The sequence below is a fragment of the Caretta caretta genome, chromosome 15 (genome assembly GCF_965140235.1).
Source record: "Caretta caretta isolate rCarCar2 chromosome 15, rCarCar1.hap1, whole genome shotgun sequence".
In the NCBI taxonomy this organism is placed as follows: domain Eukaryota; kingdom Metazoa; phylum Chordata; order Testudines; family Cheloniidae; genus Caretta; species Caretta caretta.
Window position 1 is genome coordinate 16,885,650 of NC_134220.1, and position 26,397 is coordinate 16,912,046.

General features: G+C 42.2%; 1 protein-coding gene across 18 annotated transcripts in view; it reads right to left on the reverse strand.

The window, feature by feature from the left end:
- The window catches only part of ARVCF (ARVCF delta catenin family member), a 446,960-nt gene that overhangs the window by 68,630 nt on the left and 351,933 nt on the right, over nucleotides 1–26,397 (reverse strand). For 16 of the 18 annotated variants that reach the window (XM_048822053.2, XM_048822054.2, XM_048822067.2 and 13 more), the window contains 3 exons: nucleotides 7,467–7,584; nucleotides 3,828–3,999; nucleotides 1,495–1,512 (listed from right to left, as the gene is read on the reverse strand). In XM_048822053.2, coding sequence (XP_048678010.2) covers nucleotides 1,495–1,512; nucleotides 3,828–3,999; nucleotides 7,467–7,584 — 308 coding nt within the window. The remainder of the gene's footprint in view (nucleotides 1–1,494; nucleotides 1,513–3,827; nucleotides 4,000–7,466; nucleotides 7,585–26,397) is intronic. The other 2 variants (XM_048822059.2, XM_048822058.2) reach the window with 1 other exon arrangement.

Here is a 26,397-nt window from a genome sequence, read left to right on the forward strand (position 1 = left end):
AGCCCTAAGCCCCTGACAAATTCAGCCATTCCTGCGGTGACAGTCATGGAGCACAGCGATGCTTAATGATTCCACTGGCAGATGACAACAAAAAGTTTTAAAGTGCAAAGTTTGTGCTTATGGATTTTTTTCCCTTCCTGCCCCTGACACGCAGAAGAAGAAAGATGATATTGCCAGATCTGAAGCCCAGCTCAGAACCTCGCCAAAAGACAGGCAGCTGCTGAGAGGCCTGTTTTATGGGGCCGGGCTATCAGAGCTCGCACAGTGTTCTGGTATGGGAAAGTAGCCTGGCAAGAAAGTTGCTTGTGTAATACATGATCTACAGTCATATAAAATGTGAAATTAAAGCTTCTTCCTTCTCATAAGGACTTATCAAAAACATTACTCTGGCTCACGTACTGTCATCCTTACTGGGTCAAATGCTTTCTAAAAAGTTGGTAAGGCCTTCAGGATGTGACCCTGTGTTATTTACAACTAATATTTCAGTGTTCTTCCCACAACAGTCCTATGCTTCCCTCAAAAAGCCCAAAGGATATCCCATGTCCCCCTTCCATTTTACACCATACTTTCCTCAAGGACAAAATCCCCAACCATCATCTTTCTGGGTGAGAAGAACTGAAAGGGAAAGAGCCCTGTAAGGGCCAGTTAATAACATGCTGCTAATTCATCAGCTAGAAAAATGCCCAGTTAAGTGACATGAGGCATTTGCTCCTCCCAGGGGCGGAGTGCCACCTTAGCAACACTCCTGTTCCAGGGCCTGATTAGTGGGAAGCTAGAAAGCAGGGTCTCCCTAATGACATTGCAGACCACCACTGGCTTTTCACCCTAGCCTTCTTCAATCCACTGTGCCAGCAGCAACAATCATTCGTCATCACCTGAAACCTATCCCATTCCAGCAGCCACTATCAAATCAATGGCAATAAACAACAGCACTTTTCATCTTCAAGCCACTGTACGAACTAATGAACCCTCAAAAGTAACAGGTGAGGGAGGTAAGCATTATCCTCATTCTGCAGAGGGGGAAACATGCGGTTAAGTGATTTGCCTAGGATGACAAATGGAGTTAGTAAAGAGCTGGGATTAGAACAGGAATTTCTGGCACCCACTCCCACATTCGACCACTAGACTATGTCTGTCACTATCCTTGGTGAGCAAAATTTAGCCATATGCATTTACCTGATCCCTTAGCACATGCATATAGGGCCAAATTCCCAAGTGCAATTCCATGCATTTAGTGGGCTTAAACTTTAGATGAATATGGCCCTGTATTCTTTACTGAGAGTGGCCCCTTCCAAATAGCACCAACAAGACTGGAAATAGCCCCTTCATCAGATGGACAGTTGGCATGCACCTAAGAGATCTTCAAGTGACAGCAGCAGAACCCCTGTATTGAACGTGTTGGGTCAGTGAGGCCACTGTGCCTAATCCTTGCATGTAAAAGGTGAAGGAAGGAGATTATGGCAATATTGGAAAGAGAGTACTGGAAGGACTCACCTTGATTGAACCACTCCTCTAATTACCAGAAAAGCAGTAAAGGAAAAACAAAAGTTTACAGGAAGGAAGAAGATACAAAGGAACAATCACAAAGAGGCAGAATTTCACAGCACAGAATCAATTTACAGGGCTGCTCTAACTCTCACTAATAAAATCACTTCCCACTTTCCCCCTCCCTCTTGTTCCTGCTGAAAGAGTGTTTTTTCCCCTGAAGGTTCTTTTTCTTTTTAGTTATTTCCAAAAACGCTGCAGGTAGTGGGGGGGAAAGGAGGCAGACTAGCCCTTGGCAGAGGTGTTTGAAATGCTATGATCAATGACCATGAAATAAAACAACAAAACATCACAAGATTAAAAAAGAAGACAAAAGAAATGACCTATTTTCAAGTGCTAGACCGAGAAGAGTAAGGAATTTTTAGTCTAGATTTTCATAGAAATTTAGAAGTAAGAGAAGGATTATTTTATTTATGTTTTTAAAAGCAGACTTACTAATGGGTTGGGTTTTTTTATACTAAGCCTGCCTGTCCCTCTCAACCCTTCTATCTGCACATCAGCAGCTGGGAGCTCTGCATTGCTACTAGTCAATTCCATCCTAGAAAACAGCACGAATTTTTACAGCTGAGAGCTGCATGGGAAAAGTGCTAAAACATGCTTGGGAAAAATAACTGGGATTTTCTGCTGAACATTGTGAGCCAAAATTGAGAGGCCACCAAGTATCTGCATCTCTCACTCAAGTCAATGGCAGTTTGTCCTCAATGTCGCTCACACTTTTGGTCCCCATTTTCCCCAAAATACAACCCCAAAATTTTTGGCTGATAAATTCAGAAACCATATACAGACAGAGAACATATATAGGGCTGAGTCCTATGGGAAGTGGACAGACATCTGACATACAAGAGCAGAGCAGTCATTTAGAAGTCCTCAGACTCTTCACTCATCAAGATGAAAATCATTAGAGCTCAGCAATCATGCTCTCTCTCTCTCTACACACGGAATATATTTCACACATCAGATTTATTTTTCACATGCTTCCACCCCATTGGCATTGCTCTCAAGTGGCAGGATAATATGGACCCACAAATGGAGAGAGCAGATGGCCCAAGTGCGCATAAGTTAATTGTTTGTAAAGAAAATCATATTACCTTTTCTCATATACACAGTATAAGTTCTGGCCAAGCAAGTGATGTTTTCTGCCTCCTCAAAGAGCTTTTCCAATTGCTAAAGACCTATTTTTTTTTATTTAAAATTACATTAGGTCAAGCTGAAGACAGACTGTAGTTACTGATATACATACTATAATAACTACTGTAGTACACTGAAGTAGAGCAACTTGACACCAGCTATTTAAGTTCAGTATATGTGGGGGGGACTAAATTTTTAAACCTAGGAGCACAGGTTTGGGCCCTCAAATATGCGGACTCAAATTAGATCAATTCCATACCTGGCCAATTATCAACATAAAAAAACCCCAAACAGTATTTGGCTACCTATAGTAATCTGAGTACACACAAACAAAGAACTGGGTGCCCAACTTGGAAACTTTAGCAATTCAGTCTGGAAGTTGAATTTCCTAAACTAATGAGAAAATATATAAGTTGAGTGTCAGTATTTGAAAGGAAGATAAAAAGGAGGTTTACTGAGACTTTATTAATCCCCTCTTGAGATGCAACATATTTGTGACACTTGTGCCCAACATGGAGAGAACAGGTCTAAAGTGATTGACAATTAAAAGCTACCAGAATCACATTTGCCATTTAAATGAATGTAAGAGTGACGGCGTTGTGCTTTTTAAAAAAAATGTGATAGATTAAAAAATATGAAACAGGCAGAGACGGGACAACAATGCATGGAAATTAGCGTGTACTTGGCTTGTTTCCAAATAAATCAGCAAATGCTGTGGAGCAAGATGGATGGAACTAATGTGAAACTTTCAGGGGATTTGATGCATGAGGCAACAATGGCACATGATGAGACGCCAAACACATCAGCCTTCGCCAGCAGTGGACATGAGGGGGCTGGTCATACTTCAGTGCACATAACCACTATGGTTAAATGGATGTTACACATACATATCAATGAGAGAATAGTTCCTAAAATATTTAGTAATAATGAACAGGGAAGATCAACACATGCCCCAATCCTGCGCAAACAGACTCAGAGTCCGAAAACATGCAACTGTATAACTCTACTCATGTGAATAGTCCCGTTGGCACCAATGAAGTTACTTATGTTAGTAAAATTACACAAGCTTGCTTGCAGGAGCACGGGTATACACAGCAATACATCGATGTGACTCCAAAAATCACTCTTGATTATGAGACCACTATGACACAAACCTTTAGCTTTCTTTCCTCCAAAGCAGCCAGCGTCATCTTTTTTCTTCTTCTGAGAGCCTCCTGTGCTGGTAGGTTGATTTGCATCCAGCTCTTGGTACTTGTCGGCTCCTGGGACCTCTTTGTGGACGTGATATGAAAGGTTTCGCATAATGCACACACAGTTCTCCACAGACTGTTAGAAGAGATTTAAATTGGAAGAAAAAACGAACACACCCTCATATTTGCAAAGTTTTATGTTACATGAGGGAAGAATGAAGTTTTCTAAGTGGATTTGATCAAATAAGCCTTAATTTAAGGTTCTATTAAACCAATGTTTTAAATTTAACACTCTTCATAAATAGCACCTATGCAAGATGCAGGTTCTCTGATCAAAGATACCACCAGATCTTGTTTAAAGAATATAGATTTACCAGAAGTTCAAATTGACTATAAAAGATGTACTGGGCAGTTACTATATCATCAAACATTTTCCTTTTCCGATACACCCTTCCCTCCTACATCAAGAGACCCATTTAAATGAACTTTCTCTGGCCCAAACTTCGGGCTTGCATTGAAATCAATAGGAGTACAAGCAGACCTTGTAGTAATAGTTAATCCTTAACAGTTCTCTGTAGGCTGCAAAGGAAAACATCAGGTGGTTTCAAAATCAACTTACAAAATGGTCTGTGATTAAGTGACAAAGCTTTCGAATGCAGTTTGCTTCTGCAGGTCTCATACAGACGGAGACTCATTAGTTTGAAAAAAATATAAAGCTAAGACATTTTATATAACCAACAAAGCATTCAGAGTAATAAAGTTCTACCACATTCTCTGACTTCTCAAGTACATGAAGGCTTTTGGCCTTCTGCCTCATAAGTTACTTACATGTTATGGGATGTGGTAAAACCATATGGGCCAAGTTGTACCCTGAGAGAGCAATCAACACTTGCTGACTTCAGTGGGAGCAGCATGAGAACAGAATTTGGCCTCGAAACAATATGTACAATATTGTCTCAACAAGACTAAGTTCCCTTGGGCAGGGACTGTCTCCTTAGTTATATTTTATACAGAGCCCATCATAATGGGGCCCCAATTCTGACTTAGGGCATTAACGTAAAATAACTGAGGAATAATTATAATAATAAAATGCCATTGCATTTACTGTAGCATTATCTTTCCACTTGCTTCCCCCACCTCTAATATTCCTTATTCATATCAGACAAGCTAACAATGGTATCACTCGGATGACCCGAGTGGATGGGAATCTGGGAGGCAGTGACCATGAGTTGGTTGAGTTCAGGATCCTGACGCAGGGAAGAAAGGTAAGCAGCAGGATACGGACCCTGGACTTCAGGAAAGCAGACTTCGACTCCCTCAGGGAACGGATGGCCAGGATCCCCTGGGGGATTAACTTGAAGGGGAAAGGAGTCCAGGAGAGCTGGCTGTATTTCAAGGAATCCCTGTTGAGGTTACAGGGACAAACCATCCCGATGAGTCGAAAGAATAGTAAATATGGCAGGCGACCAGCTTGGCTTAATGGTGAAATCCTAGCGGATCTTAAACATAAAAAAGAAGCTTACAAGAAGTGTAAGGTTGGACATATGACCAGGGAAGAGTATAAAAATATTGCTCGGGCATGTAGGAATGATATCAGGAGGGCCAAATCGCACCTGGAGCTGCAGCTAGCGAGAGATGTCAAGAGTAACAAGAAGGGTTTCTTCAAGTATGTTGGCAACAAGAAGGAAGCCAAGGAAAGTGTGGGCCCCTTACTGAATGAGGGAGGCAACCTAGTGACAGAGGATGTGGAAAAAGCTAATGTACTCAATGCTTTTTTTGCCTCTGTCTTCACTAACAAGGTCAGCTCCCAGACTGCTGCGCTGGGCATCACAACATGGGGAAGAGATGGCCAGCCCTCTGTGGAGATAGAGGTGGTTAGGGACTATTTAGAAAAGCTGGACGTGCACAAGTCCATGGGGCCAGACGAGTTGCATCCGAGAGTGCTGAAGGAATTGGCGGCTGTGATTGCAGAGCCATTGGCCATTATCTTTGAAAACTCGTGGTGAACCGGGGAAGTCCCGGATGACTGGAAAAAGGCTAATGTAGTGCCAATCTTTAAAAAAGGGAAGGAGGATGATCCTGGGAACTACAGGCCAGTCAGCCTCACCTCAGTCCCTGGAAAAATCATGGAGCAGGTCCTCAAAGAATCAATCCTGATGCACTTGCATGAGAGGAAAGTGATCAGGAACAGCCAGCATGGATTCACCAAGGGAAGGTCATGCCTGACTCATCTAATCGCCTTTTATGATGAGATTACTGGTTCTGTGGATGAAGGGAAAGCAGTGGATGTATTGTTTCTTGACTTTAGCAAAGCTTTTGACACGGTCTCCCACAGTATTCTTGTCAGCAAGTTAAGGAAGTATGGGCTGGATGAATGCACTATAAGGTGGGTAGAAAGCTGGCTAGATTGTCGGGCTCAACGGGTAGTGATCAATGGCTCCATGTCTAGTTGGCAGCCGGTATCAAGTGGAGTGCCCCAAGGGTCGGTCCTGGGGCCGGTTTTGTTCAATATCTTCATAAATGATCTGGAGGATGGTGTGGATTGCACTCTCAGCAAATTTGCGGAGGATACTAAACTGGGAGGAGTGGTAGATACGCTGGAGGGGAGGGATAGGATACAGAAGGACCTAGACAAATTGGAGGATTGGGCCAAAAGAAATCTGATGAGGTTCAATAAGGATAAGTGCAGGGTCCTGCACTTAGGATGGAAGAATCCAATGCACCGCTACAGACTAGGGACCGAATGGCTAGGCAGCAGTTCTGCGGAAAAGGACCTAGGGGTGACAGTGGACGAGAAGCTGGATATGAGTCAGCAGTGTGCCCTTGTTGCCAAGAAGGCCAATGGCATTTTGGGATGTATAAGTAGGGGCATAGCGAGCAGATCGAGGGACGTGATCGTCCCCCTCTATTCGACATTGGTGAGGCCTCATCTGGAGTACTGTGTCCAGTTTTGGGCCCCACACTACAAGAAGGATGTGGATAAATTGGAGAGAGTCCAGCGAAGGGCAACAAAAATGATTAGGGGTCTAGAACACATGACTTATGAGGAGAGGCTGAGGGAGCTGGGATTGTTTAGCCTGCAGAAGAGAAGAATGAGGGGAGATTTGATAGCTGCTTTCAACTACCTGAAAGGGGGTTCCAAAGAGGATGGCTCTAGACTGTTCTCAATGGTAGCAGATGACAGAACGAGGAGTAATGGTCTCAAGTTGCAGTGGGGGAGGTTTAGATTGGATATTAGGAAAAACCTTTTCACTAAGAGGGTGGTGAAACACTGGAATGCGTTACCTAGGGAGGTGGTAGAATCTCCTTCCTTAGAGGTTTTTAAGGTCAGGCTTGACAAAGCCCTGGCTGGGATGATTTAACTGGGAATTGGTCCTGCTTCGAGCAGGGGGTTGGACTAGATGACCTTCAGGGGTCCCTTCCAACCCTGATATTCTATGATTCTATGACCCAATTTATGAAACTAGATTATCCTTCCAGAATATCCTTAGACAAATGCAGACCTATTTTGCACGAGCAAATAAAACTTAGCTTCTAGTGAAGTCAGAGCTCGACCCCTCAACAAATGCAAACACTCATCCAAATTGTAATACACAAGATCACCTTGTTATCTGTATCCTTCTTGCCTACTGCAGACTGTAGAGCATGAAGGAGAGCGTCCACTAAGCCATCACACTCTCTTAGTCTTCTGCGAGCTTCTGCGCCATCTGAACTTACATTCCTGACAAAGAACAAATGCAAAAGAAACATTTAGCACCGTAACCTTTACAATAAAGGTCAAATCTACGCTGCTTTGTGTTATATTTTTGAAGAACCCAACACATGTGGATAAACCCTGGGAGTTTTCTGGTAATGAAAAGCAGATCAGCTGGAGAAAGTCTGACAAACCATGGGATATTCTTTGCCTAGTGTCTGAAAAGCATGGACCACAAACCTGCAAATTAACAACTCTGAATGAAAACTGGATTAGATGGTTATAGGAAGTTTGATCTGCTCATTCTTCTGGGCTTCCATTGCAGCTCAAACCTCATGTGTCACAGCTACATGCACAATACTTATCCCAGTTATTACACAGAACAGGCCAAACCCTTAATCCCTTCTCAGCTAAATTCATTTGAAGTAAGAGCACTACCTTTCAGGGCCTATAAGCTGGAAGTGTTTCTTCTGTGAGTTTTATCATCTTAAATCAGACAGATCATTTGTAGAGGTTTTTCTGAGGAGTTTGCAAAGTTACAATCATCCCCAAACCAAAGACTCCAGAGTAGCAGCATATTTCCAATGAATCCACAGGAATTAAAAAATAAGCAGACAAGTCTCTTCACGTACAACATGTTTTTAGTTTCATGAGACAACAGATATTAAGATTAAACAGAAATACAAAGGGCTAAGGTTTATTTAATCAGACTCTATACATTTTCACTTTCGTTGGCACTAAGTTGCACCAACAGAAGCAAGAGTCTACCTGTAAAAATTTTAAAAAGGGCATTTTTCACTACATGATCTCTGATTAGTCAAAAGCACGTGACAAAGCTGAAAACTGCACAATTACGGAGCTGATGGTTTCTCGTGCATACAAACAAGAAGTTGCTTCCAATACCAGGACTTTTTTTGTCTCAACCCTTAATCATGCCAGTGTCAATGCAGAGGTGAAACTAGTGTGCAGAAACTTACACAGTTTTTTTGTTTACACAGAAACAAAGCAGTAGCCTGCACTGTCTGCAGTGCACTGGCCTTTCTCTGCTGCCTTCGAATAGAACTCAAACACTGAAGTCCTCCCACTTCTCATTAGTGGGAGGTTAGTGGGTTATACATTGTTGTAATAAGCCATAAATCCAGTGTTTTTATTAAGACCATGATTTTTAGTGTCCAACAATAATGTGAATTTAAACTCCCAGGCTCGTCATTTGAAAGTGTTGTGCAGATTTCCTTGTAGGATGAGGACCGATAGGTCATATATAGAGTGATCACTTTGTGGAAAAAAAAAAGCGTTCACACACAGGTGACACGGTGTTGTCGTCTTTTATCATTTTCCTGTGTGAGTCCATTCAAGAGCGTAGCGATTGTCTGGTTTCACCCACATAGTTGTTATTGGAGCATTTATTGCACTGGCTAAGGTACAGCACATGTTGTGATAGGCATATGTAGGACCCATGAATCTTGAGACGTGTATTGTGCGGTGTATTGATCATTGTAGCAGAGGAGATATACGTTTGCAGGTTTTGCATCTCTTGGTCTGGTAGGGTCTGGTGCCACTTTGACTTCGTGTGTCCTGGTCTGTGGGGAGCTTGCTTCTGACGATGAGCTTGGAGCAGCTGGGGGGGTCGTTTGTCTACTTCTACATGTAGTTCTTTATATTGGCTCAAATTTTACTCCATTCCTGTGGAATTATGCAGTAGAATGTCTCATACAGTAGGGTATCCAACTGGTCTTTCTGTCAAGTTTCTAGGCAGGGCAAACTTCGCACAAGCTCCCTTGTAGCTCACTTTTCACTATCAGTCATGAATTTGGACCAGTCACAAGATGGCAAAACAGCTTTGTGGCCTATATAATTGATTTTGCTTCAGAGATCTCTCTTCCACTGAGAAATCTCCAGTAAATTAATATCTTCCAAATCCACCACAGCCTGAAAGTGTTAAGAACATAACTTATGCCCAAATAAATTTGTTAGTCTCTAAGGTGCCACAAGGACTCCTCGTTGTTTTTGCTGATACAGACTAACACGGCTACCACTCAGAAGAACATAACTGGTACTCTTCTGCTGCCTCAGCCCTTCCCCCACCTCCACAAAACATTTTTAAGGTTTAGGTTTAAGAACAGATGCAAAGCACTTGCCATTGTTAAGATGGCCAGCAACCCTGGAATCCTGCAGCTTCAGAGGAGAAAGTTGGGTTATGAAATGGAGCAGATGTGACTGAGAATAAAGTTGCAATTTTTGCCTAGCTGTGATGCATAGTCTAGGGGAAGTAATGTTTCTGTCACAAACAAAAGAAAAAAAGCAAAATGACATACTGTTTGTTTCCCTTTACAGGCCCATCTGCCAGAACCTGAGAAGCAGAAAGAGGACAAGGGAGGACCTTCTGATGGAGATGCGTAGGGACGTTGGCAAAAGATTGGACCTCCGCTCTGAGCTACAGAGGAAGGCATGAGAGCAGGAATGGCAATTCCAGACTGCAGCTGAGAGGATGCTGGAGAGGGAGGAGATGGTGGCTGAACACATTGCCCATGAGACAGCAGGTCCACCAGTAGCAAAGTGAGGAGCACCAGCAGCAAATGGATACGTTCGAACACATGCTGGGTATTATGGCCAGCAAGTGGGTGAACAGCCAGCCCAGGTTCAGGCCCAGCTTCAGTCTTCTACCATCACCTCCCTGCCATGCTACCATGAGCTGCAGCTTCTGGCAGCATGATCATGCTACCAGATCATTCACTCAGTGCTTGTGATCATAGGTCAGAATCACAGGTCTGAACAGGGACATTGCACAGATGTGGTTGCCCCATCTTAAAAAAAAAAAAGATATACTGAAATTGGAAAAGGTTCAGAAAAGGACAGCAAAAATGCTGAGGGGTATGGAACGGCTTCCGTATGAGGAGAGACTAATAAGACTGGGACTTTTCAGCTTGGAAAAGAGATGATTAAGGGGGGATATGATAGATGTCCATGAAATCATGACTGGTGTGGGGAAAGTAAATAAGGAAGTGTTATTTACTCCTTCCCAGGAGGCAAGAACTAGGGATCACCAAATGATAGGCAGCAGGTTTAAAACAAACAAAAGGAAGTATTTCTTCACACAACACAACACACAGTCAACCTGAGGAACTCTTTGCCAGAGGATGTTGTGAAGTCAATGACTATAACAGGGTGCAAAAACGAACTAGGTAAGTTCATGGAGAATAGGTCCATCAATGGCTATTAGCCAGAATGGGCAGGGATGGTGTCCCTAGCCTCTGTTTGCCAAAAGCTGGAAATGGGTGACAGGAGATGGCTCACTTGATGATTACCTGTTCTGTTCATTCCTTCTGGGGCATCTGGCATTGCCCACTGTCGGAAGACAGGATACTGGGCTAGATGGACCTTTGGTCTGACCCAGTATGGCTGTTCTATGTTCTGAACATCTGCATTATGCGTGTCCACTCCCGCATCATGTCTGCAAACAGCTTGCGTGCTCGCCGCAAGAAAGCATGTCACCACCTTCTCAGGGTGACGAGCCACTGCTGAAAGGCTGCTTCACTGCATCTCGTACCCAATATGGTGCTTGTGTGTCCAAAACGACCATACTATGAAGATCAGCATTTTGCAAAACTCATCGTTTAGAACTGGATTCATGGCTTCCCACCGGAGTGCAGACAAACACCATCAATGGATTTCAGAGTAGCAGCCGTGTTAGTCTGTATCCGCAAAAAGAAAAGGAGTACTTGTGGCACCTTCGAGACTAACAAATTTATTTGAGCATAAGCTTTCATGAGCTACAGCCTACTTCATTGGATGCAAATGTTTCCATCAATGGAAATGGTGCGCTGTAATAAATTGCTGGGCAAATACTACAATCTGTGTGCCCACAGCGGACAAACAAACATTCTTCTGAACTACACTACAGGTTGGGGAAGGAGCAGCTTGGAATGGTGCAAAGAACCAAGGGATATGCCCCAGAAAGCAAGTGTCTCCGCTCAAGTCAGTATTGTGACAAGTGTATAGGCAGTAACTTGAGCATAGCTCAAGTCACCTTTTGCAGTGTGGCCACTCTTATCTGGAATGCAGCTCCTCAAATATACTACTTTGAACTAACAGTGCAGTGAAGACAATTTCTTGGACTGTAAAGCTCTTTGAGACAGGGACTCTACCTTTTCTGGATCTCACACACTGAAAGAACTAACTGCTCGTGCCTGCCAATTTCATATTACCATTAAATTTTCCAAGCATTGCAAGGGAATTTAGCTTCCCTACTTCCATTGAAATTAAAGGGAATGAAATGGCAAAATGCTTCTGCACCATGCTTGAGTACATTCCATTGTCACCAAAGACAGACATTACTAATATCAATAGAAACATAGCCAATGTGTCAGCTTCAGGGTCTTTGAATTTCACAACCCCATATTAAAAAATGTTCTCTCTCAAAAGTCCAAATAATGAAATCACTACCTTTTTCCATTTGGACTATTCAGCCAATTCTTCTTCAAGTATAAGTACTGCCAATATTGTTCAATGTAATTAACAAATTAATAATTTTCCACATCTTTATGGGCACGTTGAGATGTTAGTTAGACAACTAGAAGGAAACATTTGCTCAGAGACCTTTCAAAATATGAATACACATTTAATTGTAAGTTGCATGTTATAGCATATTAACTCTCTATAATTAGAATGCAAGTAAAATGTAGTGATAAATAAATCCTATTCTCAAACAATAACATACATCTCAGCTGGTAACTGCCGATAAGGAGTGGGAGAAGTGAATACCACGGACGAGTTTTCATTGGATACATGGAAAATAGCATTCTGTATGGTATATTTTCTCCTCTTGTATTAATCCAATAGCATCAAGAGCCCAACTGTGAATTTTAACTTTGTGAAACTGAAATTAGGATTCAAGTTCTCTATGGTACCTTATAGCAGTTATAAGAATTATGATGAGAGATGCTCCGCTTTCAACTACATTAAAATGGAACTCCGCTTTCAACTACATTAAAACTACTTGTTAAGCTGAAGGGTGGCAGATATACAATGAGAATGGACCACCTGGAGTTACATGTCCTATTTCCTATTCCCCTATTATATATTTTAATTCTTTTTATTTCTAAACTTAAGGAAAACTGACTGAATTGTAATGAAGAAATGATCAGATTACTTCACACTGAATTTTTTCCCTCCCCCATCTTCTCATTACCCATTCAGAAGAGAATTTTAAATGGCTCATTTATGATACATACTTACAATAATGTTCATTTCATGTATTTTGTGGCTTTAGCTCTCAGCAACATTAGGGATTTTGTATTTCCCTTTTCTTTTTATTTATACATTTTAGGATTAACATTAATGTAGACATGCGTAGACATATATTTTGCAAATACATCAACAAAGAAAAACTCAACTTGTCAATATTAGAAGTCCTCTGTGTCCCTTGGCTTAATGAATTAAAGTATTGAAATTTAAGACACAATTGCATTAAAAATAAATTCTCATATATCACAACAGTACATTAGCATGTAACAAACTAAAATAAAAAGAAAGAAGGTGGGTAAGGTCTTTTACTGGACTAACTTCTGTTGGATGAAAGAGAAACTTCTGAGCTACACAGAGCTCTTCAGAATGTAGCTGGAATGTCTGTCTCTCATCCCAACAGAAGTTGGTCCAATAAAAGATATTACCTGACCCCGCCTTGTCTCTCTAATATCCTGGGATAAACATAAAATAAAAAGAATCAGATTAGTAGATTATTAATGCTGTAACGAAAATGGACTGAGCGTCACCAGGTGTCAGGGTTTTAATGTCATCACTAGCACACAGCAAGGTTACTACAACTGGTTACATTCCACCTTCCCTTCTGGAACACTATTGAGAGGATGTGTCCTCTATTTATACCTAACTCATGGAGATACACCTGCTTTTGTAGATATCTGGTGTTTGGGACTGTGCCCAGCTGGGTCACTGGGTTTCTGCACATTGTGGGGGTTAGACAGCCAGGGACAACACAGTTATAGACATGAAATAGGGTTTTTTCCAGCTCCCAGCAAACATCCCTGGCTCCCAAGGGGACAGTGCACCAACAGCCTCATAAGTAGACTAAATCCACAGAGTCCAGATTCCTCCCTACACTAAGTGCCCTCTGTGCAGCTCAGGCAGTGCACATAAAAAGCAGCTGGGGATTCCCCTTTTATCGGGGAATGATTGGATGACAGCACTATACCACACACAGCTGGACCCCTCAGCGGGGGGGTTTGGTGAGGAGGGAAGAGCCTGGGCTGAAACGTGATGTGCTCTGACAATCTCAGTATAACAGCTCATAGGGGTCCTTACTAACCAGAGCAAGTTAGAGCAGCCCTGAGGAGTTAATTTGCACTGGGGTTGAAACGCTCCTCAGCCAACTCCAGGATTGAGATAGGGAGGCCTGAAAGTTGAGGAAATGCCACCTTTATGGCCCCTATCCACAAGTGTGTAGATCAAAGTTTCCTCTGTGTAGCATGGCCTTCAGCACTAATCCCTAGAAGCAAAGTTCCTCTTGGCTTCTCTTCTGCTCTCACCAGTTCTACCTCCTCTTTCTCTCCTGTCCTTACTTCCTCACAAACACCTATCCTACCTCTGCACCCTTCTTCAGAGGCAGCTCACCACCAAGTGTCCCTCAACCATGTAATTCTCAGTCGGCTAATTTCTTGTCGCTGTCATTGGAGAAGCATATCTTCAGGAGATATTTGAACGTGGAGAAGAAAATGACAGAGGACTAGACCATGGTAGAAGCTAAAGGAGCAATCTTTAAGCTCATAATTGCAATTCTCTATCCTCTCTAATGGGCAGGCACTTGAGTACACTACTTCTTACACTTTAACATTGCACCAGTCCATTCTCTAAAGGGCTTGCAACCTCAGTTATGCCTTTGATAGGATTATACTTCGAGGACTCTGGTTGTTATTATAGTTTAAGACTCCAGAAACTGTAACTGAATTATGTTATACCACCCCCCATATCATCATATTGATGTATACCTCTCCCCCTTTCACTGTATATCTCATCTTATAAAGGGAAGAGGGTCACTTGAAACCAACATGGGATTATTACTTCATATCTTGTCCTCTTCGCCATGCACATCACTCAAATGTACATTTTCAGCAAAACGTACAGAGATTTAGTCCCACAGCTCTTTGCTAAGCAAGTTGTGCAGCTAACCTTCTATACTGATACTTTATGTTGATATATCGAATGATTTATACCATGTGGATAAAATCAAAGGGTAGTCAATCTCTGCTCAAAAAGAAAGCCTCTGAACAGAACTTCTAAAACTACCTCCTTTCAACAGAGCGATAAAAACTAATGAATACTCCACAGTATCCAGTAGACATAAAAGAGGATTTGTAGGCTGCCTGGACAGTGCAACATTCCAGAGAAAGAAGAGGAAGCTTCACCAGGGCTTAGTGATTACAGATCCAGAAATTTCTGAACTGTGTGCAACAGACATGTACGCAACATGTGGCGAACAGATTTGTAACAGGTACAGAGTTATGCTTTTCATTGATCATTGCCCACACATTTTTAGACACAAACACACCTTTATATCTCTAATCAAAGGAGAATTGAAGTCTGTGTTCCTGGGGTATGAGAGAGGAAACAGGATAAAATATGGGGCCGGAACTTTGGCTGGGGCAAATCAGCGTATGTCTGTTAAGTTTGATAGAGCTAGGATGATATACACAAGCTGAGAATCTAGCCCACGGTATCTGGGCTCAGCAGAGGTCTCAGCGAAGTCTGAGATGGTTTTCTGTGGTTGAGGCATCAGGCTCCGAGTCCCATGTGACTTTTCAAAAATGCATGAAGGGGAAAATATTGTTATAGATGAAAATATTGTTATAGATGAAATAAATCTGACTGCCTGTCCAAATGGATGGGTACTTCAGCTTCTTCTATACGCCAGCGTGACTACCTGGTGAAGAGAATCCAGCTGCTACATATCTGACTGGCTGCATCCTCGCTTCTAGCATCTCTGTGGGACTTCCGTCTCCAGTGCTGTTCATGCAGCAACTTTTCACCAGCATGAGAACGGGTTTTAAAAAAATAAGAAAATATTTGGGGGGGAAACTCCAGTTATTAAAATCTCGTGAGGAGTCTCCTTGGGCCCAATACAAGTTATAACTGGCAGAAATTCTACAGTCTGTGCTATACAGAAGCTCACACAGGGTTGCCAACCCTCCAGGATTGCCCTGGAGTTTCCAGGAATTAAAGACTGATCTTTAATTAAAAAGTAGGTCATGTGATGAAACCTCCAGGAATATGTCCAACCAAAACTGGCAACCCTAAGCTCAGGCTACATGATCTGATGGTCCTTTCTAGCCCTAAGCTATGAATCTCCTTAAACTCTTTGATCCGAGAGGAGTTCTCATCTTCAGAGTTTTGCACAGAGATACTGGTCATTTTAACCTCAACACTTCACTTATCTCTTTGCTTGCACAAGGAACTCTGCCTTCTTGTTGATTCCTGCTCTTCAGTCCTCCTCAAAAGAGGGCTCCCGTAGTATAAATAAGAGAGCTTTAAATGTACATTACACTTCAAAAATATTCATAGTATCCCTTTAAGCCATATTGGAATACACAAAGGACAATATTAATCTTAACAAATAAAGATGCTCTTAGGACACACATAGCCAGGAACGCATGCTAATCTTGAATCCGTTACACATTAGTATAAGTGCATGACTGATTTCATTTAAAAGCAACAAAGCACAGAAACAGTACTGTACAGAATCTCACACCTGGATTTGTCATCCCTCCCTCCCCCACCTTTCCGCTGAAGGAGAAAGTGACCTGGATTCTCTCTCACATCTCAAAAGTCTTGCATACTGATCTGTAGGCAGGACTAATGGAAGAAGATTCGTATAGCTGTTTAAATATCTCCTTTCCCTAGGAAAACAAAATGGAGGAACACCGAGTAAATGTTAAATAAAAGTAAAGACCTACCAGAGTGGAAACTCATCAGATTAGGAATCTGGTCTGCTGGTATGAAAGACTATAGAAAGAAATGAGGAGGATGTGAGGAATCCATCCTTGATTTAGATGTTACTGTAATGACAATCACATAGGCCCCTATATGATATGCAAGTCTCAATGTAACATTTAAGTCTGCAGTAACAGGGTTGACTTTCACCACCTCTGGGATAGGTGTGCAGCTATCAGAGCCACACACAAATCATCCTCAACAGCAAGATTTGTAAAGAGGTTAAATGCATGGTACTTAATTTGTATTCTTTCAATGCAAAAAAATCAATGTTGTTTTGAAGAACAGCAACCCCTCTTTTATTCTTCCCTGGCAATCTGAAAGTTCACAGGGCAAGCAGCATGTTTTAGGATAGTTAAACAGGAACACGTGAAAAGGTAGGGACGAAAGGGTTACAGAGACACAAGGTAGGGGACATATCGGCTCAACTTCTGTTGGTGGAAGGGACAAGCATTTGAGCTTCGCAGAGCTCTTCCTTGGGTCTGGAGAACGTAACCAGAGAGTTCTAATACACAATCTGTTTTAGTAAAACTCCTGTTTCCAAAATGACTGCTGGTGTCAGCCATCTTGCTGAAAAGCAGTATCGTTTGTTATCATGTAGAGGTGTCCAAGAAGCATGAGAGCAGAATGTTAGGGAATAACACAGTCACCATCGTCCTTCAGTGCTGGTTCATCTGTCATGAAAAATACTTTGTTTAAAGTGCCCTCGTACCTCTCTGAGGGGAGAGGATATTTTTTGTGAAGTTAAAAGTTGTTTTTCTTTTTTGATGCACTCCAAGGAATACTTAGGTTTGGCATAGCTCTGGCATATGGGGCACTCATTTGTTGCACTGTTTCTTTGGAAGAATTACCCAGACCTGAACAAGAGTTGAAGCCTTGGCGTCATTGTGCCTGGGACAATGCATGAATTCTGCCAACCACCCTAGTTTAGGCTACTGTCTTTCTGCTTCTCTGAACAATTTTAGCTTAAATTAGTTTTGCTTAATTCTTCTTGCTTGACTGGTGAGGAATGTATCATTAGCTCCATTACTTCTACCAGCACAACATAGGTGGCTAAGTTCCAGGCCTGGGCTGATAAGTTGCCATGACTGTTTTGCAAGGCTGGGTTTAATGTATTGCCTGTTTCACCCATCAGCTCTGAGACTCAATCCCAGTCCACAATCCTGTCAGATGTTTGCCAAAGATGACCGGTAATTATTAAGAACACATGTAGTAAATTGTTCTGAATTTCTGTGTGTACTTTTATTGCAGAATGTCCCAAATGGCAAGTGCTACCTTCAGCACATGACTCATTTCAAGCCAACCCTTTTTTTCCCATTTCAGACAGAGATGTGATGAATTCCACATTTCACTCCTCATTGAATCCCAAGCAATTTAACTGAGATTTAGGGACTATGGATCCTAATAACCCAAAGAAAGTGAAAAGGAACCTGTGATGCAAAAGAGGTCCTGGAACCAGATAGGGTGAGCAGGACAGAGTCAGTCAGCAGGAGGTGGCATAGGACACAAGGAAGCCAGTGGGAACTGGCTGGCAGTGGAGAGGTCACTGATATTAAAGAAGGTTACCCAATAGTAGCAGAGGGCAGTAAGGTCAGGAACTGAGCAGCCTGAAGTCAGGTGATGGTAAGAAATCTAAGGCCCAAGGGTGAGAACAGGAGGTCTCTTTGAAGGGGAAGGGTGGCAGGGGACAGCCATCCAGCGTGGGCAGGAATGGAAGAGAAGAGCCACTTCAGAGGCACTGCAGCACGTAAATACTGGGGTAGTCCCAACAGAATACAGCTTCAGCAGCAGTGGCTGCCCTATGTGGCAGAGGCCCTTTTATCTATTCAAAATCTATATTGTTTTTTAAATCGGTCAAATACTGGCAAACGGCTGTACAGCAGCCAAGAGCTGTAACAGGGAGTTTAGTCTGTGCTCTGGAGAAACCTACGTAGTGTAGACACAATCAAGAAAGCTCACAGTTGCCTTCCTCACTCTCAAGTCATAATTCTTTGATTTAAGGAGCTCCCCGTGATAACCAAGGATGGAATAACCAGCAGCATGGTTTAACAATGTTGCCATCACACCTTAAGTGAATGGTCCAATGGCCGGCTGGATGGAAGAGAGGGGTATTTGCCCTACTACCATAACTGATGGGGTCCTCCTCCAGCAGGCTGGAAGGAAAGAGGTCATTGCCTCTTTAAGGCCACCCTCTCCAGCTCACAGCAGGGGAGTAAAAGGGGAAAGAGACTTTACCAGTGCTGACTGGGGAGGAGCAGGAAGCTGCACAGCTAGACTGGGGGTGGGGGCGGGGGTACTGCCCTAGCCAAGCAGAAGAGAGGGGGTATTTACAGGAACTACACAGGGCATAAAGCCCTCTTTCACCTTGAGTGGCCTGGCAGCACCCATCTTCCCACCCTCAGAAGCAGTTAAAGGACTGGGTTTCATCATGACCATGTATGGGCATTACAATAGTCACCCCTTTTCTTGGGGTCTGGGAAGGAATTTTTCCCTCACTGCCAGATTGGCCAAGGCAAAGAGGTTTTGGGACCTGGTGGGATGGGGCAAGTGGCTTAGGCTATAAATGTCACAACTTATGAAAGCTTGTGACAGATGTGCAGTGCGGGTATTTATTATGGAACGGATAAGGTGATCTGATAAAACTGATTGGTAAAAGAAGCATCCATTAAAATTGCTGAGGAATTCAAGGGGGTTCAAGGTGCCTATATCTGGTATGGCAGGGAGTCAACCACCCTCCTTTCTAGGCCCCTTAACCCTCATACGAGGGGAGAGCGGGGCAGGATTACAGCAGCAAGATGGCTGGGACCAGACTGGAAAGAGGGAGGGCTCACAGCAGCCACCCATGTATCTGGAAAGGATTCTGGAAATGACGACAACCTGCACTGTACAATTTATGTGCTGGGTACTCCCATATATTCAAGATAATAAAGTTGCCTCCTAATTTAAACCACATCCACTGCCTCTTGTCCTTCCAGCATAGCTGGACAAAGTTCAGTTGCAGCTGTGAGGTTTGCCCTTTGCTATGTGGGGCATTCAGCCCATAAAAATACATGTACTACTTAAAATATTTGCTGGTTACCTTTAATATGACCTAGTTGTGGGAGCCTTGTTTTGCTCTTCTATAACACTGAGCTGCTCCAAAACATGCTGCAAGAGAATACTGGAATGGCTGGTGGCTGCTTAGCTTCAAAATTATTTTTCCATTTTTTGCTCTGAGAGAAAGATAAGAGGCTCTGCTTGTCCTACCATGTGCGTCTGTTGCCATGTGAAAAGAATCTCTGAATTACTTTGTGTAAAAAGGGAAGGCCTCTGTATCCATTAGGTATACAGAATAGTGTAAAACTATGCCCACTTTCTACATCAACTCCATTCCAAAAGTGTTGGTATCGGTGAGTTTTGTTGTGAACTCACTTTTCGTCAAACCATGGTGACATACATTTTCTAGTTCCCCTCATTCAGAGCCAAGAGGTCAGGGACCTATAATTCCTTCCTAAGGAAATGACAGAAGGCAATAAGCAAGTGTACAACTTTAATTTATACCTTAGACTCGGTTGTAAAGCATTAAGGTTGCATGTAACTAGGCTATGTCTCTGCTACTAAAATCTATGCATAATTTATTTCTATTACAAGCTAAACATCAGGAACTGTCAGGCAGAACTCTAACAGCTCTTCACTAGCAGGAATTAAACACTGTACTCATATAAGCCCCAGGACAGCCATATGCTATGATCCTATACAGCATCAATAAGCTAATTAAGAAACTGCCTTAGCTTTCTCCTCTTTATTATACTTCCTTAGGAGTCTAATTGTTGTTTTTTGAACCTGCACTCTACAGATAAACCTCACCCTCTTTCAAGTTTGTTCAGTGTTTGCTGTCCCTAAAGAGAAAGTTGCCTGGAAAAGTTGTTTTAATGTCGTCAGTTCAATTTTCCTCACTTTTTGAAGTTATTTCCCTGAGGAAAGTGCAGGTCACAATGTACCTGCTTCTCAGCAAAGTCTGATATATATTTTTTGAACTCCATTTTGTACTACACTGACTGAAACGCAAGGTCAGGCAACTAACCCAATGCCTCACAGTCAGTAGCATGTGTGAAGATGAGGAGATGGCAACAGTGGCGTGGGACATAATAATTCAGTGGCATTTTGTGTCACTCAGACACCACTCTTCTGTGTGACTGTAATGCAGTGATATGTTTTGAAAGAGGCCCTGTCCTGGGCTAAAAGGATGCCAGCTGAAATATGCTGTCATAGTGGTATAGGGGAATGGGGTGATACATGGAGAAAGATCATCCAAAGGGCTTTGTCAGAGAATCCCATTTCAGAGAGGGGGAACATCTTGGAGATTTTCCTAGCACTCAGGGGGGAGTTATGGAATGTTGTTTCTCTGTATAAAATGTAGGCTACTTACTTAAGCTTAATTATTAATTTACTGTCATTTTAAGAAAGCCTGCATCTGAAAACCTTCATCTAAATACCCTCTCTATCCTGTCATGCTTCAACAGGCAAATTACTCAATGTTCCCCTGACACAGGCCAATGGCACCTTGACAGTACTGCAGTGATCTCCCCAATGTCTCACCTCCCGTGCCCTTTCCTTCACCAGACAAAACTATTTAGAAGAAGCTCACACAACCAGCTCTCTCCAATCCAAGATTTATGCTTTGCTGCTTTTCCACTTCTGTCAGTCTGAGTTCAATGCTGCCTCATGTAGGTGGGAGGGCAGACAGGGGAAATATAATGCTACCGTTATCATGTATTTATTATCATGCTTGCAGGATTGGAAGACAGATAAAGCTTGAAAGTAATTCATTTTGATAACTAATTCCCAGTCACTTTTCTTTGGAGAAAAGATATAAATTAATCATTAATAGGCACAGAGGGTATAACTGGTGCATTGTGACATAGCTTTTTCCCCCTCCTTCCTTGGAATTCAACATTCAGAGACATCAGGCTCTGGAAACAGTAACAGAATGGGGCCATCTGGGTGACTGAGCATGGTCCCCCACTGCCAGGAATGGGAACACAGCATGCTCAGCCTCTGGCAAGACAAACCTCCTGTGACATTCTAGCACCTATCCCCTTAGGTGGCCAATGCTGCAGTGTTGCCAAACTCCCAGGGGGCGGGGGGTGAGTAAGAGAAATGATGTGATCTTAGAAGAATCCTTCCCCGAATCAAAAAATAAGATAAAATAACTAGTTAGGACAACCACATTCTAGATTGTCCCCTGGTGAAAACATACTTCACTAGGCAGCAAAAGCCAAGCTATACAGTGGTCTCAAAGGGATAGGAGAATACTCACTACAGCCTAGTTTCCAAAATGGCTACACATTAGCTTTCCCATACAGAAAACCTCAAGTTGAATTGATCCCAACTCCTCGTAATACAACATTACCTGTATAGGCCAAGCTTCCCCATTTAGTGGGGATGATCCTTGTTACTTTTCCAACAGAACAATTGGAGCAGGGTTTTCCTTTTGCAGAGGTGGAGAGAGAAAAGAACCAACTCTTTCTTATTCATTAGTGCCACCGTGACTTGGTAACTAGTGATCTCTGATCAGAGCTTTTCTACAGATCCACATTGTAAAGCATCATGCTGGACCTAACTCCCCTCTGTGGAAGACTAGAGATCACCACAGAGCTTTGTAGCTCAATATGTTCCCCACACCAAGAAAAGGAGTATAGGAAAAAGTTAAGGCAATGGTATGGGGTTCACAGATTTTATTCTATATTACTACTACTCTTGCACTTGTTGGTCCAAATGGTAATGAATTAATTCTGCTGGGCAAGCTTCATGTACTACAACATGTTCTGGCTTCTCAAGGAAGACTGTTAAACTGTCACATACTAAATATACACCTGGAACAAAATATATCCACAATACAGTAACTTAGGACATTCCGCTGAGCCCCTTTTTTCTCAGCACCATCTGAAACAGTGTACAAGGATTAGAGTATTATTTACACACACTCCCATATTTGTTTGTGTATTTTGATTCCAAAGGAGGGGGCTATTAACATTTACCTACTTTGGGTACTTATACAGCCCCCATCACCATAGTATCCTAGTGCCTCAATCTTTAATGTGACAGAGTACTTCCCTATTTATCCCCATTTACAGATGTGGAACTGAGGCAGAAAGACACTACTAGATTTGCCCAGGGTCATACAGGATGTTTGTGGTGGAGTAGGAACTAAACCTGGATCTTCTACAGCCCAGGCTAGTGCTTTAACCACTGGACCATCCTTCCTCCATAACTTCATGGTGAACAGCCATTCTGTGCAAGATTGTTTTGCAGAGAATTCATTTTTTGGTGCAAGTCAAGTAGGCAGGGTCTCTCTTTATGCACTTGTACATCCATGGCCAGGATTTGAATCCTGGGGCTGTTTGTGAGCAGGAGTCTCTATGTAGTAGAAGGATTGACAAGAAAAGCTGCAGATGGTAACCTGGAAAAGTAGCACTTTTCATCTATTTAGTATGCAAGGGAACTAATTTAAATATTTGTTGACAGCAGGTCAGTTTAGCACAAGATCCATGCTATAAAATCAGCAATTTAAGAATGAAATTTTATCCTTTTCCCCTTTCAAAACTGAAAAAAATCTGCAAGATGCAAGAGAGAATGAATGGTAATTCAATAGAGGGGAATGGTAATTAAGCACAGTATTAAATTTTTTAAAGCAGTTAAAAGCCTGGTTGCTTCTATAAGACTCAGAGTCATGATGTATAACTGTACAGGAAATGAAAAGGAATTCTGATTGTGACAGCCCTCTCTGACCGAAAGGTCTCACATTTCTACTCCTGACCAAGAGCAAACAGTGTATTATCTGAACAAGCCAAAGAGAAACAATTCAGCACAAACATGGAGAAACACAGAAAGTCTCTGGCACTGAGTTAACGAGTGCAGGGTAACCTAAATTCCATCTCTCTCCTGGAATGATTCCATTAAGTGTACCCTTTCTCTAATGAGCCTTAATGTCTTAGTCAAAGCTGAAGGAAGGATTGCTAAATGGCCTTTTTAAGATCCATCAAGTCAGAACATAATTTAAACTGGATTATAGTATAGTTTAAAAGCAAATGTTTCTGGATTGAAAATCCAGGCAGGAATTAAATAATAAAAAGAGACAGACAGTAATTAAAAAAGAGACATCTCCTTTTCCACACACCTAAAAGAATAAATCAGTTTGAGGACATCAAATTTGCACACCAAATAATAAGAGAGCCACCTGTGAAATAAGAGAACCACCTGTGTTTATTACGGATTCTATTGGCAAGTTCCCTTCTTCCTTCCTAGTCCCAATTCTCCAGCCCCACATATCAGAATAGTTTCAGAACAACTTTTTGGGGGAGGAGAGCTGTACATTGTTTACTGCAGCTAGGAAAAGGACAGAAACAAATCAGTGGTTTGCTGGTTTATGGGCAAATCAGGCTGAAGTTGCTCAAAGAGGGAGGCTCGCAATGGGCTGGTATTCTATTTCGGTGTTCTACAGCTCAGATCATCAAGCATGTTGTTTAAGAAAGCTGGAGATACTCATTCACAAACAGCACTTTAATAATATAGATATACCCTGTGTGACACTCAAATTCCTTAAACTTGAGATACAGCCTCTGAAGGTCAAGAGTCCAGCAAAAACACTCCTGGAAAAAAATTAAGCACATCATGCATTCCCAGATTTTCAACACTCTCTTATCCTGGTGGCCATGTTGAGAGAGAAAAGGAACTGCCAAATTTTGTGCTACTTCCCGATTAGTATCAAAAGGCTTACGACTATTCTGATCTGTCAGATGATCACCCCTATCTCAGGAATCAGATATTGGATCTGACCAAATAAGTGAAGCTTGACAAGGAAAGGGGCCATTATCATTCCTTGGACCAAGAGGAAGATTAACAAAACAGAATTGAAAATCAGCATCATCTCCACAAATTCATGAATATTTGACCTAGTTTCCTGGTGAAATAGACAGCATGCAGCAACCCCAGTTACTGGCCACAGTGTTGTAACTGTCAAATTTTGCATTAACAAAATGAAATCTGAGGTTTTCCTTCTCGTCATTCAAAAACGTAACTGTTGGCAGGTTGCATATAGAGTCAAGGTGGAGTGGCTAGGATTAGGGTGATGGATGGAAGATGCTGTTCATATTTCAGTCTAATATTGGGATACAAACAATATGAACTTGCCCCATGAATGTAAAAGAGCCCCCCAAAACAACAAACACCTGTTTCCAAAGTCAACAAATGTTGATAGGAAGCCCTGTCTTCCTCTGGTCCCTACTTGGCATTCAAGATCTTGAGTATTCCCTGGTAGCTCAGAGTAGTGTTTCATCTGGTTATGGGCTGTTCAGAAATTGTGTGACTCATGGCAGGGAAGAGACAGGATTTTGGTGAAACTAATATCAAGTGGCTTCTCTATTTATGCTTCTGGACAGAAAGGGACATTATAGTTCTCACTGGTCTCAAGTTGCCAGTTATCATATCCCGTGTTTCTTAGCACCATCATTTGGGTTTTCTTAAACTCTGACTTAGATTTAGCAGTTACGGAATGGATTGCTGAATACAATTCCTTACAGCAATCCTGGCTAACATCAACATCAAGCTTAATTTAAGCATTCCTGCCAGCTTGGTGAATGGGAGATCTAGCACTAAATCATAAGGTGCCTTTTTTTTTTTTTTTTTAAGCTTAGAAGTAGGTACCATGTGCTGCGAGGCCTAAATAAAAAGCAGCTCCAGCACTGGAATCACAGGGACAGTGTAGCTATCTCAGCTGAGACACTAGCTCTAAACACTGGTATTCAACCATAGTACCCTTCCTCCCTCACACAATGCACATAGCATGCACAATATGCCTTGTAATATCACCAATCCCCCAGCCTCTCCATCTGTGGATCAGTGCAAGGTAAACAACATCAGCAAAAGCATGGACTAACATAGCAGCAATTCTCATAGAGAAGCAAGGAGTTTGATGCAAAGCCACCCACACTTGTTGGTAAATTTCATTAACATTCCTGAAAAATTCTGAAATGAAAGCAGCTGTGCATGTGTAATGCGCATGCTGTGCACTGGCACTGCTGAGCCCACGTGATCTTAATTACTTTTAAAAACTCAGTCCAAATAGTTGCTCATTTCTCAGTTCTTTATTCAGAGAGCAGTGCAGTGTTCCTTTCAGAATCACCTGCAGAAAAGACAAGGTGGGCTTGGCAAACGATCAAGAGGACTAACCTCCAAGGTACAAATCAGATCATGTATTTTTGCAAATGGTAAATGTGTTACAATTTGTAATTAGCTCCATTCACCAAAAATTGAATTTCTATGACCAACTGCTGCCTCAACACAAGAGCCAACAGATTTCCAAACACCCATTAGAACACTTTGTTCTTATCTAGCCCTTTTTACACATGGATCTCATAGCACTTTATAGAAGATAGGTATCATTACCCACATAATACAGAATGGGAACCCCAGAGCCTGGAAAGAGCCCACATCTCCTTACACCCAATCCTTTGCTCTATGTATGGATCATCCTGCCTCTCCTTTAATGCCTCCAAATAGCAATGGGATAAAAATGGTTATATTATCACAACAATTCTCCTCTCTCCACACAATGGCTAGGCATTCCAATACCAATTTTATAAAACAAGAAGATTGATAAATTGCCTTCTTTAACGGTTCCAGATTTTTCCCCATTTACCTGAACAAATTCTCTGGAGCACATACTCAACTTTCTCTGAAGACTAGCTCTCTCTGAATTAAAAAAAAAAGGATAGACAGATATTGGCCCCCCTCTCCCCAGTAGTGACAGAAGAAAGACTGTAGACATGAGGATTGCAATAGATTTGCATGCACAGCTCC